At 44.5% G+C, this 14,569-nt stretch overlaps 1 protein-coding gene across 1 annotated transcript in view; it reads right to left on the bottom strand.

The window, feature by feature from the left end:
* The window catches only part of CD109 (CD109 molecule), a 139,469-nt gene extending 130,162 nt beyond the window's left edge, over positions 1–9,307 (bottom strand). The window contains exons 1-2 of the mRNA XM_075923776.1: positions 8,812–9,307; positions 5,454–5,614 (exon numbers count right to left, since the gene is read on the bottom strand). Of these exons, the coding sequence (XP_075779891.1) occupies positions 5,454–5,614; positions 8,812–8,912 (262 nt within the window). The 5' untranslated portion in view covers positions 8,913–9,307. The remainder of the gene's footprint in view (positions 1–5,453; positions 5,615–8,811) is intronic.
* Positions 9,308–14,569: the final 5,262 nt, after the last annotated feature.

Below are 14,569 nucleotides of genomic sequence, written 5' to 3'. Positions count from 1 at the left end.
AAAAATGGCCATACTGGATCAGACCAGTTGTCCATTGAGCCCAGTATCCTGTCTTCCGACAGTAGCCAGTTCCAGATGATTCAGAAAAAATGAACAGAAAAGACAGTTTACTAAGTGATTCATCTCCTATCATCCTATCCCAGCTTCTAGCAGTCACAGGTTAGGGACACCCAGAGTATGGGCTTGCATCTCAGATCATCTTGGCTAGTAGTCATTAATGGAAATATCTTACCTAATTCTTTTTTGAACATAGTTATACTTTGGGTTCACCACATCTCCTAGTCAACCTGTGGAATTTGTTGCTATGTATTGGGTGAAGAAGTTTGTTTTAAACCTACTGTCTACTGTCACCATCAATTTCATTTGGTGTGAAGGATATGCTTGTGTTCATTTTAAATAAAATGTTATTTAGAAGGTATGTATGCATAAAGAAGCATGCTGTGGCTCTCCACCCTAGGAACATTCTAGAAAAGGCCAAGGGGAGGGAGGGTGAGCTCAACATGTGGAGTGGAGAAGTATAAGCATGTGATGAACAAATCCATATATGGAAATGTTAAATATGATTGGCCAGAGGTTTGTGTTATGTAACTGCCATGTGCTATAAAATAGTAAGGGGAGGGGCTCCTTGCTCAGGGACTCTGGCTGATTTTTGTACCTGGACTCTGCCTTTGTGCACATTGAATAAAGTCTTGTTGAATTGAATTGAATTGAATTGAATTGAATTGAAGTATCGAAGACCCTTGATTCTGCCCAGCATCTGACTCATTTGGTTATTATTGGGTACCACAAAATCCCAACAGGTAACACACACACCTTGTTCTTATATGAAGAAGTAAATAACACCTATTCACTTTCTCCCCATCATTCATGATTTTATAAACCTCTCATATCCCCTCATTAGTCATATATTTTCTAAGCAATACAGTCCCAGTCTTTTTAACCTCTCATTACGCAGAAGCATTTCCAAACCACATATCATTTTTGTTGTCCTTCTCTGTAGTTTTTCCTATTCTAATATATTTTCTTTGAGCTGGAGTAACCAAAAGTGCATGTAATATTCAAGGTGTGGACATACCATGAATTTGTACAGGGATGTATGATATTTTCTGTCTTGTTATCTATCCCTTTCCTAATGGTTCCTAATATTGTTAGCATTTTTGACTGCTGGAGATGTTTCTAAGAACTATCCATAAAAACGCCAAAATCTCTTTCTTGAGTCACATCTAATTTAGAATAGTGATATAAATGTAGCCGTGTTAGTCTGGGGTAGCTGAAGCAAAATGCAGGACAATGTAGCACTTTAAAGACTAACAAGATGGTTTATAAACCATCTTGTTAGTCTTTAAAGTGCTACATTGTCCTGCATCTAATTTAGACTCCAGCATTTTCTATGAGCCTTTCTAGATTAATCATCTCTACTTTATCTAGGCTTAAACAAATAAAGCTTAACATAAGTCATATTTTATTAATCAAAATGTTTTTAAAAGTTTCATTAAATTCTCTCATATATTATTACAAGTAAACATTTTTTTAAATGTTCTTTCCACACTTATGCTATATGCTGAGTTTTTTCAAATAATTCAGTACTGTACAGATAATGAAAACAGGCTGTTTGTTTTCACTCTATCTTAAAAGTAAGTTTCATAATCAGGCTCTGTTGTTCTAATTAAGGGTATGTCTACAAAGCATTGTTATTTCAGAATAACTGATGTTATTCAAAATAACAAAGAGTGTGTCTGCACTGCAAGCCATTATTTTGAAATAATGCTGAGCTGGAGGACTTCTTACTCCAACTCTTATAACTTTCATTTTTACAAGGAGTAAAGGAAGTCGAAGGAAGAGTGTTCTTCCTTTGACTTCCTGCTGTGTAGACAGCACCAAAAGCTGAGTTAAGCTATGCAATTGATGAAGCTCAAGTTGCGTAGCTTAATTTGACTTTTGCCCTGCTGTGTAGACGTGCCCTTTGGTGGAATACAGGGTCCCAAGTGTTAGCATAACCTAGTCATTGTTCAACATGAAAAACTATTAAACTAGGCCCAGAATTTGGTATACAGTGATCTTAGATTGCTTAGTACCAAATCAAACATACCCTTTTTTAATCTTTTATTAAAGAGAAAGAAAGGAAGAGAAAACAGTTAAAATATGTGAAAGATAAGTAGTATTAAGTAAGGTTTTTCCTTTAGCTGGCAAGAGTTTTTAAATGGAAAACCCTCTTGTTTGACAATTCCCCTGATTTGGTATCAAAGATGGTAATAATTATCCTTTTGAAGAAAGGAGAACAAGTCAGTTGAGATGGGCTGTAGTTGACACAGACTGGAGTTACCCACAAAAACCTGTAGCAAGGCCCTACTGTCATGAAGATGTACATAGTCATATTTTCTCCAGAACTATTCTTTCCATGTTGTTCTTAGATCTACTACAGGAAATGCAAGTTCCTTCTCTTCTCATGTCCCATGGGCATGTTTTTGTCCTGTTTACTCATGTAAGCTTTTCCTTAGTTTAAGCATGTTTCTGCTTGCAAACATATTCAATGTGTTCCTTTCTACCCCAGTATCAGGAAACTAAGTCTCCAAACCAAAGCTTCACTTCTAAATAACCTCACTTGTTGCATCAGTGTCCATCAGTGTTTTGCTTCTGGTATGTGAACCCAAGCTCAAGTCATTGGCTCTTCTGTATTGTCTCTCTGTATCCACCACAGATCGGTATGTCATCAGTATATGTGTTTCAGTTGTTACATTACTCGTTAAGCAAAGCAAAGATGTGAACCTAACCATACAGCTGCAATATATATTTCATCTAAAAAATCTCTAAGGAATCAAAAATGTAATTATAATATTTAAAACTGCAAGCCTATCGAACATTAGAAAATAGACAACTCTATTCTGTTTCTTACATAAAGAAAGAGTTATGTTAAATAAGGACCAAATTCTCATACCAACTGAGGTCCTGATTCTTACTTAGTACTTAGAAATACATTTTTAAGTTTATGCTTAAAGTTAAGCATCTGCTTAAATACCTTAACGCCCAAATCATCACTGCACATACTTAACTTTAAGTATGTGCTTCTGTGCTTTACTGAGTAGGAAGTGATTACTCACACATTTAAAGTTAAGCATATGCGTATGTATTTGCTGAACTGGGGCCTTCAAATTAAATGGCATAGATGACTAAGTGGAGAACTAGTCACAGGTTCTGGAATACATGATACAGTCAATAGCTTAAAGTATCCCACCAATATCTGTCCTGCCCCTGAGTAGCATACAAACAGCTGGCAGCCTCATTATCACTGTAGTTAACAGCACCATAGAAACAGTATATATCAAAATGATGTCAACACATCAGCCAGTTGGCAAGATCAAATGAGAGTGTCAACAAAATTGACAGAAGCAACTTTTACAAGCCACTATTCAATCATGACATAATTCAACACAAGATTATTTTGCTATTCAGAGGGCAGTTAAAGAGTGTCAGTCTGATAGGTTATTTTATCTCGGAGTTAAGCATATGCTTAAGTATCTTGCTGAACTAGGGCCTTCAAATTAAATGGCATAGATGACTATATGCTTACAGTTCAGGCCCTACCAAACTTACAGCCAAGAAAAACATGTGTCAGACTATAAATTCGATCTCCGCCATGAAATCTGGCTATTGTAGGTTTGCTGGGCTCCTGCTAGTCCTGAGCAGGATTCCTCTTCCCCCGCAAGAAACCTCCCCCAGATGCAGGAAGCTCCATGGACGTGCCACCGTCAGAACTGCCATCCTCACTCACTTCTGTACTACTTTTAGAGCTGGACTCCCACTCAGCAGCTGCGGAGCTTCCTGCTGCAGCTTCCAGTGTGACACCCTTATGAGCCAAGATGAGCTCTAAAAGCAGAGCAGATGCTGACCTTCCTGCAGCCAAAGGAAATTCCTGGAGGCTGGGTCTGACCTGGTCCCAGGAGCAGCCCCTGGAGGAGAAGAGGAAGCCCCATCCCAACCCAGCCTGGTTGGGCTAGCAGCTGGGATCTGGTGTACAATAGAAGTCCCTGGCTGGGGCTCCCTACCCTGTTCCTCCCCAGCTCCAGGCCCAGTGGTTGGGGATTAACCACAGTGTGCCCCTCTTCCGCAATCATGGGATCCAGGGCAGCTGCCCTCATGTAAGGATGATGCTGGTCCCCCTCAAAAGTGATAATCCCACTGAGTCTGGGCAACCTTCACATCTATGCTGGAGCCCCCACCAACAGCAGTGCAGAAGTAAGGGTGGTGATGCCCCAACTCTCTGTATTTGTTCCTTTTAGATGAGGACTCCCACATACACAGTTACACCATCATGAAATTTCAGATGTAAATGTCTAAAACCATGAAACTATTTTTAAATTCTATGACTGTGAAATTGACCAAAAGGGACCATGAATTTGGTAGGGCCCTACTTATGGCCTTTTATGCTATAAGTCTTCTGTGCTTCCAGGACAGAACTCCTCCTACTCCCAACAAGTCCTGCTGTGAAAACAAGAGCTTGATACAGCTTGCTTGCTTCTGGCCCTGCTACTTTCTCAGCCCTTTGTCTCCAGTGTCTAGCTCTTGCCTTTCCAAGTATCAAACAGAAAACTAGGAAAAATATAAAAACTGACACAAAACAGAGATATTTAGGTCAGGGTTGAAATTAAATAGACCATTTTTATGTGTTGTACTAAATCCTTTCCCTGCCCCTCTCTATGTGGTATTCATAGAGGAGTCTATTGTGATCATCTAAGCTGACTTCCTGTCTCACACAAGCCTTATAGCTTCTCGAAAACAATTCCTGTTTGATTTAGATATCTTTAAAAAATATCCTCCCAAAAACAAAGGTAAAAGAGGGGACTTCTGTATTGGACTCATATGGTCCCGGTGTCCAGAGTCCTTTTAAAATCCAGACAGATATCCTGTCATGTGACACTCCCATACTACATATATTATTTCTAAAATGCTTATTGTGAGTTAATGGGTGCACACACACATAAACCATTAATTATTCAATAAACAATTCCACCGTTAGCTGGAAATAGGATTTCCAAGGTGGATTTGTTTTACCAAGTATGTTCAAACAAAATTCATGTTTTAATGTGTTTTTAACAGCCCTGATATTTCGGAGAAAGGATAATTTTTATTTAAATCTCTCTAGGCCAATGATTATGCAGGGGTTACACAGAAGCTTTCCAGGGGGTACATCAACTTATCTAGATATTTGCCAAGTTTTACAACAAGCTACAAAAACGTACTAGCAACGTCAGTGCAAACTAAAATTTCATACAGACAAAATTGGAAAGGAAGCAATTTTTCAGTAATAGTGTACTATGGCACGTTTGTATGTTTACATTTGTAAGCAAGTAGTTTTGTGAAACTTGGGGTTCACAAGACAAATCAGCCTCCTGAAAGCAATATAGCACTCCCAAAAGGTTGAGACCCACTACTCTTGGCTGTGGCTGCCAACTCACCTTTTTCAAAGGTAACTTCCCCTTGTAGCACAGTATCATTCCCTCTGAGCACTTCAGCTCTCACTGTGACTTGTGGAGGGCTATCTGTCAGCAGAGCTACCACGATAGTCACATTTGCACCAGGCCTGATGTTCTGAGGTCCAGTCACTAGAAATGTGGGTCTAGAAAACATAACAGGAAATAAAATCTACTCATCACAGCCTGGTATTTAATAATCTTGTTTTAAAAAAGTAATAACTGTATTGGTGACAAACTCTGTATTTCTGCTGTTATACACACACACACCCTTCTGCATGTTGGGGCAGAAGCTTATACAAGCATTACCATACGAGCCGGATCATTTTGCCTCTCTCTCAGGGTGTGTCTAAACTACATGGCTGCATCGATGGAGCCATGTAGATTAGGCTGATCGGCAAAGGGAAATGAAGCCGTGATTTAAATAATCCGCGGCTTCATTTAAATTTAAATGGCTGCCGCGCTGAGCAGACAAACAGCTAATCAGCTGTTTGTCTGTTCAGCGCGCTAGTCTAGACGCTCCTGTGCCGACCTGAAAGCCCTTTATCGACCTCCCCGTTATGCCTCGTAGGATGAGGTTTACCGGGGCGGTCGATAAAGGACTTTCATGTCAGCAGGGGAGCGTCCAGACTGCCCCGATCTGCCGACAAACAGCTGATCAGCAGAGCGGGGCAACCATTTAAATTTAAATGAAGCCGCGATTATTTAAATCGCAGCTTCATTTCCCTTTGCCAAACAAACAAATCTACATGGCTCCGTTGACGGAGCCATGTAGTTTAGACGTACCCTCAGAGGGAAAATACACTGAAGATACTTTATTGATAAGTGTAGTGTCAATGGCAGTGTACAATTTAACTCGGGGGGGACAAAAGGGTTGACCTGGCCCATGGAGGCCCTGCCACTCTCCTGCTCCCACACCAATCAGGGCCGAGGGCGGGGGAGTGCGTGGTACTTAGAGTTAACCCTTGCAGTTGATTCTAAGTGCCGCACATCAGAGGGCAGGGAGTGAGAGACTTCACATGCTCCCCCCGCCCCCAAGCCAATGAGAACCTGGGGACAGGGGGAGCATGCCAAGTCTCCTCCCTCCCTGCAAGGGGCTTGGCACACTTAAAGTCAACTGTCAGCTGCTGCTCAGCTGGTGGTTGACGCTAAACACAGCGCTCTCTTGCAGGGCGGGGGCAGGGAGCAAGAGACCTCACGGGCTTCGCCTCCCTGAGGCCCTGACTGACATGGGGGCGGGGGAGAGCGCATGAAGTCTCCTCCCACCACCAGAGGCACAGGCACCTAGAGGTAACTGCCAGCTGTTCAGAACATCTGGGGGTTCTCTTGGGGGAGGACAGAGACTTCACATGCTCCCCCACCCCCAGACTAATCAGGGGCTGTGGGTGGAGAAGCACGGAAGTGTCCTGGCTCTTCCCCTTCCGCGTGAGGCCCCATCCCTTCCAGGGCATCCCAGGGCCACTTCAAAAACGTCTGAAGTGGCCCCTGGACAAAAATTATTGCCCACCCCTGGTTTAACTCCTGCCTTCTTTCCCATTTTGGCAGATAGCAATCAAGTCTGGAAGGAAACTTACAAATTAATTTTCTGTAATATAGAAGTTACCCCATGCAGGCAAACTTCACTGTCTGTGCAGACACCCACTAATGTCAATAAAACCATAGGTGGGCACCTGTACAAAGGAACCAACAGGATCAGGCCTGTTATGCTTCATCTTCCTCCACCAACTTCAGTGGGAGGAGGCTAAGGCCTCAAACTAAATGCAACAGAAAATCCCATAAAGCAGTGAGCAGTCTGCAAAACTCCTGGAAAATAAACAAGAAATGAAAAAGGGACATCACACCTATCTCAGTGTGGCAGGCTTTGGTTGTGTCACAATATATTTAACATGTGAAAGGGCAAATCACTGAGGCACTATAAAAAGACATTCCCTAACTGGGAGGTTATTGACCCTGAAGTGGCCCAGCAGAGAGGCAGACAGATTTATCTGGTTCCTCCTGCACAGCACTAACTGATCATAGAATCATAGAATACTAAATCTGGAAAAGACTTCAAAAGATCATCAAGTCCAGTCCCCTGCCCTCATGGCAGGACCAAGCACCATCTAGATCAGTGGTCCCCAACCTTTCGGGGCTGCCAGCCACCTGGGGGGCAGGGCCGCTCTCATGCCGGGTATCTGGGGGCGGGGCCGCTCACGTGCTGCATGTCCGGGGGCGGGGCCGCCCATCCGCCACATCCCCAGGGCTGGCATCGCACATGTGCCGCGCGCCTGGGGCAGGGGTTGCCCATGGGCCACGTGCCAGGGCTGGTCCAGATCATTCGGTGGGCGCACATAAATGCCCTGGCGGGCGCCATGGCACCCATGGGCACCACATTGGGGACCACTGATCTAGATCATCCCTGACAGATGTCTATTTAACCTTTTAAATATCTCCAGTGATGGAGATTCCACAATCTCCCTAGGCATTTTATTCCAGTAATCCCCCCTCCCCCCCCCCCAGGAAATGTTTCCTAATGTCCAACCTTAATCTCCCTTGCTGCAATTTAAGCCCATTGCTTCTTGTCCCATCATCAGAGGCCAGGACAACAATTTTTCTCTCTCCTACTTGTAACACCCTTTTAAATACTTGAAAGCTGCTATCATGTCCCCTTTCAGTCTTCTCTTTTCTAAACTAAACAAGCCCAATTCTTTCAGTCTCCCCTCACAGCTCATGTTTTCTAGACCTTTAATCATTTTTGTTGCTCCTCTCTGGACCTTCTCCAATTTCTCCACATCTTTCCTGAAATGTGGTGCCCAGAACTGGTCACAATGCCCCAAGTGAGGCCTAATCAGTGCAGAGCACAGCAGAAGAATGACTTCTGGTGTCTTGCTCACAACACTCCTGTTGATGCATCCCAGAATCATGTTTGCTTTTTCAGCAACACTGTCACACTGCTGACTCATATTTTGCTTGTGGCTCACTACGACCCTTAGATCCCTTTCTGCCATACTCCTTCCAAGACAGTCGCTTCCCATTCTGTAGGTGTGGGGGTTCCCCAATCTAGGTGTGGGGGTCCCCCAATCTAAGGAGGGACGTTAACTTTAGAATGCGAAGAGCAGGGTACAGGAAAGAGGGAAGCAGCTGGCTGCAAAATGTGCTCCCTTGATTTGCAGTGCTGGGGAGCAGCATGGGCGAACCCGTCTCAGCCGGCCCCTTCGAGGCCAATGACTGGCCCCGGGCTTCTGCAGCCTCCACCTGCCCCACGGGGAGCGCCCCATGCAGCCCCGAATTCAGGCCGAAGCGGGGCACAGCGCCTCCCCTCCAGCCCGCCCGGCCTCCCCCCGCGACTCGCCCTTGTTCCTACCCGGCCGCCGCTGCAGCCGCCGCTGCCAGGAGACACGAGACGAGGCTCGCGAAGGCTCGCGGAGCGGGGCCCCTGGGAGCCGGCCGGCCTGGGGACAGCATGGTGCTCCGGGAGTGGGCTCGCGGGATGCTGCTCGCCGCCTCCTCCTCTGGCTCCCGTCCCGCCGCGGGGAGGAGCGCGCCCGCCGGTGCGCCGAGGGAAAGAAGCTCCTTCGAGCGGCGGCTCCACCCCTCCCTCTCCTTTTGCAGCGAGCTCTGCCCAGCCCGCCTCGCCGCTGCGGGCTCCGAAAGAGACAGGCACGCTCCCCCCGCCCACGCCCGGACCCAACCTCTGGCTCTTCCCTGCCAGCAGGGCCAGCTGCAGAGCGCGGGGAAAGGGGGTGGCGGCGTTTGAAGCCTGCCAGCCAACGTGCGCTCGCTATTCTCAGCCGGGCACACCACCAGGCTGCCTCTTGCAGCCGGCCGCAGCTCGCCAGCGCGCTCCCTGCCTAAACAGTCACTCCCTGCTAACGACGAGCCTGAGCTTGTAAGGAACTCGGCTAAGAGGAAGAAATGGCAACACTGCCCCAGAGTGTGAGTCAGACGTGCAGAAAGACACAGCAACACAACGAGCATGGAGCAGGGGCGTTTCCGATTCCTACATGCCTGTGTCAGATATAGCTCGCTATGGCTACCTCTAGACTGCAAGCCTCTTTCGGAAGAGGCTTTTTCGAAAAATGCTTTCGAAAAAGCTTCTTTCGAAAAAGAGCATCTAGACTACAATCAGTACTTTCGAACAAGCAAAAGAGCACTTTCGAAAAAAGGCGTTATTCCTCGTGAAATGAGGAGTACCGCCGTCGAAAGAAAAGCCGTGTTCTTTCGATTTAATTTCGAAAGAACATGGCTGTAGTCTAGACGCTGGTGAAGTTTTTTTTTTTTTAAAAAAAAGGTTACTTTTTTCGAAAAAACCCTACAGTCTAGAGACAGCCCAAGTGTGTCTGTCTTGAGCCACTGCTGCTCTGCTCCAGGGTCCCACCTCTTGCACTTTCTGACAGACACGCTATTCACAGAGCCCTGGCCTATACTTATTTTGAAATAACAAGCAGAGCAGCCACACTATCATGCCTGTTATTTGAAAATAACGGGCTGGTTATTTCGAAAGCTATAATCCTGCTTTTAAAATAGCAGTAGTGTGGACACTCCACTTCTGCTATTTCGAAATAACAACTCCCCAGAGTCAGTCAAAGTAATTACTCCCTGGCTGTGTCTACATTGGCATCCCTTTCCGGAAAAGGGATGCTAATGAGACACATGGCAATTGCAAATCCGCGGGGGATTTAAATATCCCCCGTGGCATTTGCATTTACATGGCTGCTGCTTTTTTCCGGCTTGGGGATAAGCTGGAGAAAAGCGCCAGTCTAAACGTGATTCTCTGGAAAATAAAGCCTTTTCTGGAGGATTTCTTATTCCTACTTTATGTATATAAAGTGTATTTAACCCTTTTTATTGTACATACTGTATACAGTATACTGTAATGTTTTCATTTTTTTAAGCCTTTTTTACCCTTTTTGCTCAGTTCAGCTGCTGCTGCTGTTACCGTGTGACTCATTTTTTGCTGAAGCTCACTCACTAGGCTCTTGCCATTTTGATGCCGGACTATCAGGCGTGCCAGACTATTGGATGCCAGACTATTGGAGTTTTACTGTAACTGGAAATCACCTTTCCACGCTCCCACCCCATTGCTGGATCTGGCCCCTGGGGGCAATGAAGCCCTTGGCACAAATGAGGGCTGCTTTACAGCTAATTTAACTTGTGCTGATTGGTAGCATTGAACTGACCTTGTTGAATTGTAGGTATACTGCAGTATAACTGTTAAATAAAATCATAAGTAAGGGACAGTTGTCCTATCTGGTGACCTCTAGAGCTCCATTCTCTGCCCACACACCTTTCCTTGGGCACACACTTAGCATGAGTTCTAAAACAAACTCTACACTACCCAGTTTCCACCAAGTTGAGGTACCTAGGTAGGAGCCTTTTGCGCTGCTCCATATTGGAGAACAAGATCTGGTCCACTGTAGTAGTACCTAGCACTTATACAGGGATTTTCATCAGTAGATTTCAGAGCACTCCTACAAAGAAGGGCAGTATCATTATCCAGATATTACAGATAGGGCAGCAACTGTAGATAAGTAAGTTGCCTTTCATCCATGGGTTTGCATTATTAAAAGTCAAATGTACTAGAGCTGCCCATCTGTAGCTAGGGACTGAAGACCTCCAGTTCAGCAAGAGACGGAAGTATGTGCCTAAAGGTGAAAAGTCCCATCCAGAGCTTTTCATTTTTTATTTAGGTGCCTAAGTAAGGGCCTGATTTTCAAAAGTCCTCAATTCCATTGCTCATATTTCCAGAAAGAAGAAAATAAAGCCTGACATGCTTTCTGATTCTATTGAAAACTTGGCTCATGTGTTGCATTTGAAAATCTTTTCCTAACCACAGTCTTCCATATTGAGTACCAAAAGTCATCCACTCTCTTATTTGCAAGTACACATGGCAAAAATGACTCAGGCTATGCCGTGGAAAATGAGCAAGTCCTGGAGCCTTGAGCTTAACTACTGTCCCTATAATCCTAATGAAGTGCTAACCTTTATGTTCTGTTAGGCTTAACTTCTGCTGTGGGTAGCAGTTGCCAGGCAACAAAAGTTCTCACAACAAACTTTTTGGTGGCCTATGTTTTGCTGGTGGCTGCAGTGACACTTTCTCTTAAAATATTTACCATTAGGAAAAACAAATAAATAAGTACATATACACATCCAAATCACTGTAATTTATTTATGTAGGGTTCGGTTGGGGGCATGTTTTGTTTTGGGGATTTTAACTCGGTAATAAAAATAATGTTATAAAAAATGACATTTGTATATTTGTTAATATCACTTTTTACAGCACACTTAGTAGCTACCTAGGAAGCTGTGGTTTGTTAATATTACAGCCTTGCAGTTAGCCACTAAGGATACAGCTACATTGCAGGCTATTTTAGAATACAAGTCACCCGTTATTTCAAAATATTTTTCAAAATAAGGGGTGTGCTATTTCGCAATCCCTATAAACCTCGTTGTAAAACCGTTAAGGCATGGCTTGAAATAGCACATACTTTGAAATTTGGGATTGTGTACATACACCAAATTTCAAAGAAGATATTTCAAAACAGATTCAAAATAAAATACGCAATTTGCATAGCACAAATTGTGTATCTTATTTCGAGTTTAGGGTTCTGTGTAGACCCTAAGGCTGTGTCTAGACTGGCAAGTTTTTCTGGAAAATCATCTGCTTTTCCAGAAAAATTTGCCAGTTGTCTACACGGGCTGCTTGAATTTCTGCAAAAGAACTGACGATCTAATGGAAAATCAGTGCTTTTCCGGAAAAACTATGCTGCTCCCGTTCGGGCAAAAGTCTTTTTCCGAAAGACTTTTGCACAAAAGGGCCAGTGTAGACAGCATAGTACTGTTTTCCGCAAAAAAGTCCCGATCGTGAAAATGGCGATTGGGGCTATTTTGCGGAAAAGCGCGTCTAGATTGGCCACGGACGCTTTTCTGGAAAAAGTGCTTTTCCGGAAAAGCGTCCATGCCAATCTAGATGCGCTTTTCCAAAAATTCTTTTAACAGAAAACTTTTCCGTTAAAAGCATTTCCGGAAAATCATGCCAGTGTAGACGTAGCCTAAGTGTTCTGTGAAAAGTGATATTTTCATGTTTATTAATATCACTCTTCTCAGCATGCCTCACGGCAGATTAAGTCTTGGATAAGAGAGGAGAGAAGGTGGAGGCTGTGGGGACCCAGAGAGATGGGAGGGGTAATAGGTGACTGGTGCCTACAAGGTGAGGTGTATGGAGAGAGTCACACAGAGGAACAGGGAAGGGACATGAGGGACTAGTCCATTTAGCAATCAAAATTTTAGAAGGGCATAAGGGGTGCTATGAGAGGGATGGTGTGCAGAATACATTTTGTTATGTGCATCAAGGCAAATGCAGATGTTCACGACCAATATAAACACATGCTACTGGCTGTGGGAGTCTGTGAGTGGTCTGCTAATCAGCTGGCTGGCACCTGAATCTCTCCTGGGTGGCCTTCCAAGTGCTCAGTTTACAGGGAACACTGGTGGTGTGCACCGAAGCTGCAGAGCCAGGAATTGGTGCCCAAAGCCCCGACACTGAAGCTAATCAGCCTACCATACCAAAGCTGAAGCCTGACCCCCCCATCAAAATGAACTGAGATTAAATCACTTTGATCTGCATAGTGCTCACCTATCTCCAGAAAAGGTGTAGGACAGTGCATCCAGGAACAACAGGGAAGGAGGGGCTATAGCATTTCCCCCTCCATCCTGCACAGAAGGGTTTTCATGGCCACAAAACAGCTCCTGATAACTGCTTTTGAAAATCACTGCATTAGAGCACTATCAGGTTCTCTGCTCTCCCTCATCCTATTTATCTCTATTTTCACCTTGCAGTTAGGTTTTGTCTAGAATAGGATTTAAAAGTCTGTTGTTGAATTGTGTTGGGCTTGGTCTACACTAGAGAGTTAGGTTGATGTAAGACAGCTTACGCAGACCTAACTCTATAGGGCTACATCTACACTGCAAAGCTATTTCAGCTTATGTAGCCACCACTGGGTGGATTTGAACCCTGGAATATCTGAAGCTTAGTATAGGAGCCTGTACCTTTCGAGCTAAAAGCTAGCTGGCTCTCAGCCTATATTGTAGAGGTCTCTTGTTCTTATCTGTTGCTGTGGTGTAGGTCAGGGGTGCGCAACCCGAGGAGGTCGCAGCTTTCTTCCTGGGGAGGGGGGGGGGGGTCGCAGCGCTGTGCCAGACACCATTTTGTTTTCCTGGCTCGGGGTGGGGGAGCAGACCGGCGCTTGAAATTAAAGGGGCCACAACAAAATGTTCTGGTCGGCATTTTTTTGCTCCTGGGTGTTTTTTTGTTTGTTTGTTTTGCTCAACCAAAATTTTCCCGGCCACTGGTCTAGGTGCCACTGCATAGGACAGTAAACAACACTAGGTGTGTGGGTTACAGTAGCTCAATCCACCACATTCAAAAACTCTGGTTAAAGCAAAGCTTGTACTGAACTGGTGGAGTTAAATATTAGGTGGGAATTTAGGCTTTAACTCAAACATTTAAAACAGTGCTGAAGTAAATATTGCTGTGTGTGGACTATCCAGTTCTGCACCCAGTTAGTCAGAGCAGCCTCTGTTGTTCTGGGCAGGTCTACATTAGAAATGTGCGTGGAAGCAACTGCACCATGCAGTTTAACTGCTATAGTGCTTCTGGTGAAGACACCCTAAGCTGATGGGAGAGAGTTCTCCCGCTAGCTTAATAATTCCAGTTCTGCGGGAGGCAGTAACTATGTTGGCAGGTGGTGCTCTCTTACTAACATAGTGCTGTCTATACTGGGTGGGGGAGGCTAAGGTCACTATGACTGCACTGCTCAGAGGTGTGGATTTTTCATCTCCTGAGTAACACACTTACATTAAAGTAAGGGTATATCTACACAGCAAAGTTATTTCAAAATAACAGCCCTTATTTCAAAATAACTTTCCTAGCGTCTACACAGTCACACTGCTATTTCGAAATAAATAGCGGAGCGCTTATTTTGAATTTAGTAAACCTCATTCTACGAGGAATAATGCCAAATTCGAAATAGCTATTTCAAAATAAGTGCTATGTATTTCGAAATAGGGGGCCTCCAGCCTTCCCAGAGTACCCTGGTGGCCACTCCAGCCTCAACCAAGAA

Source organism: Pelodiscus sinensis, chromosome 3 (genome assembly GCF_049634645.1).
Source record: "Pelodiscus sinensis isolate JC-2024 chromosome 3, ASM4963464v1, whole genome shotgun sequence".
Taxonomy (NCBI): Eukaryota; Metazoa; Chordata; order Testudines; family Trionychidae; genus Pelodiscus; species Pelodiscus sinensis.
This window is presented reverse-complemented; position numbering and strand designations above follow the sequence as displayed.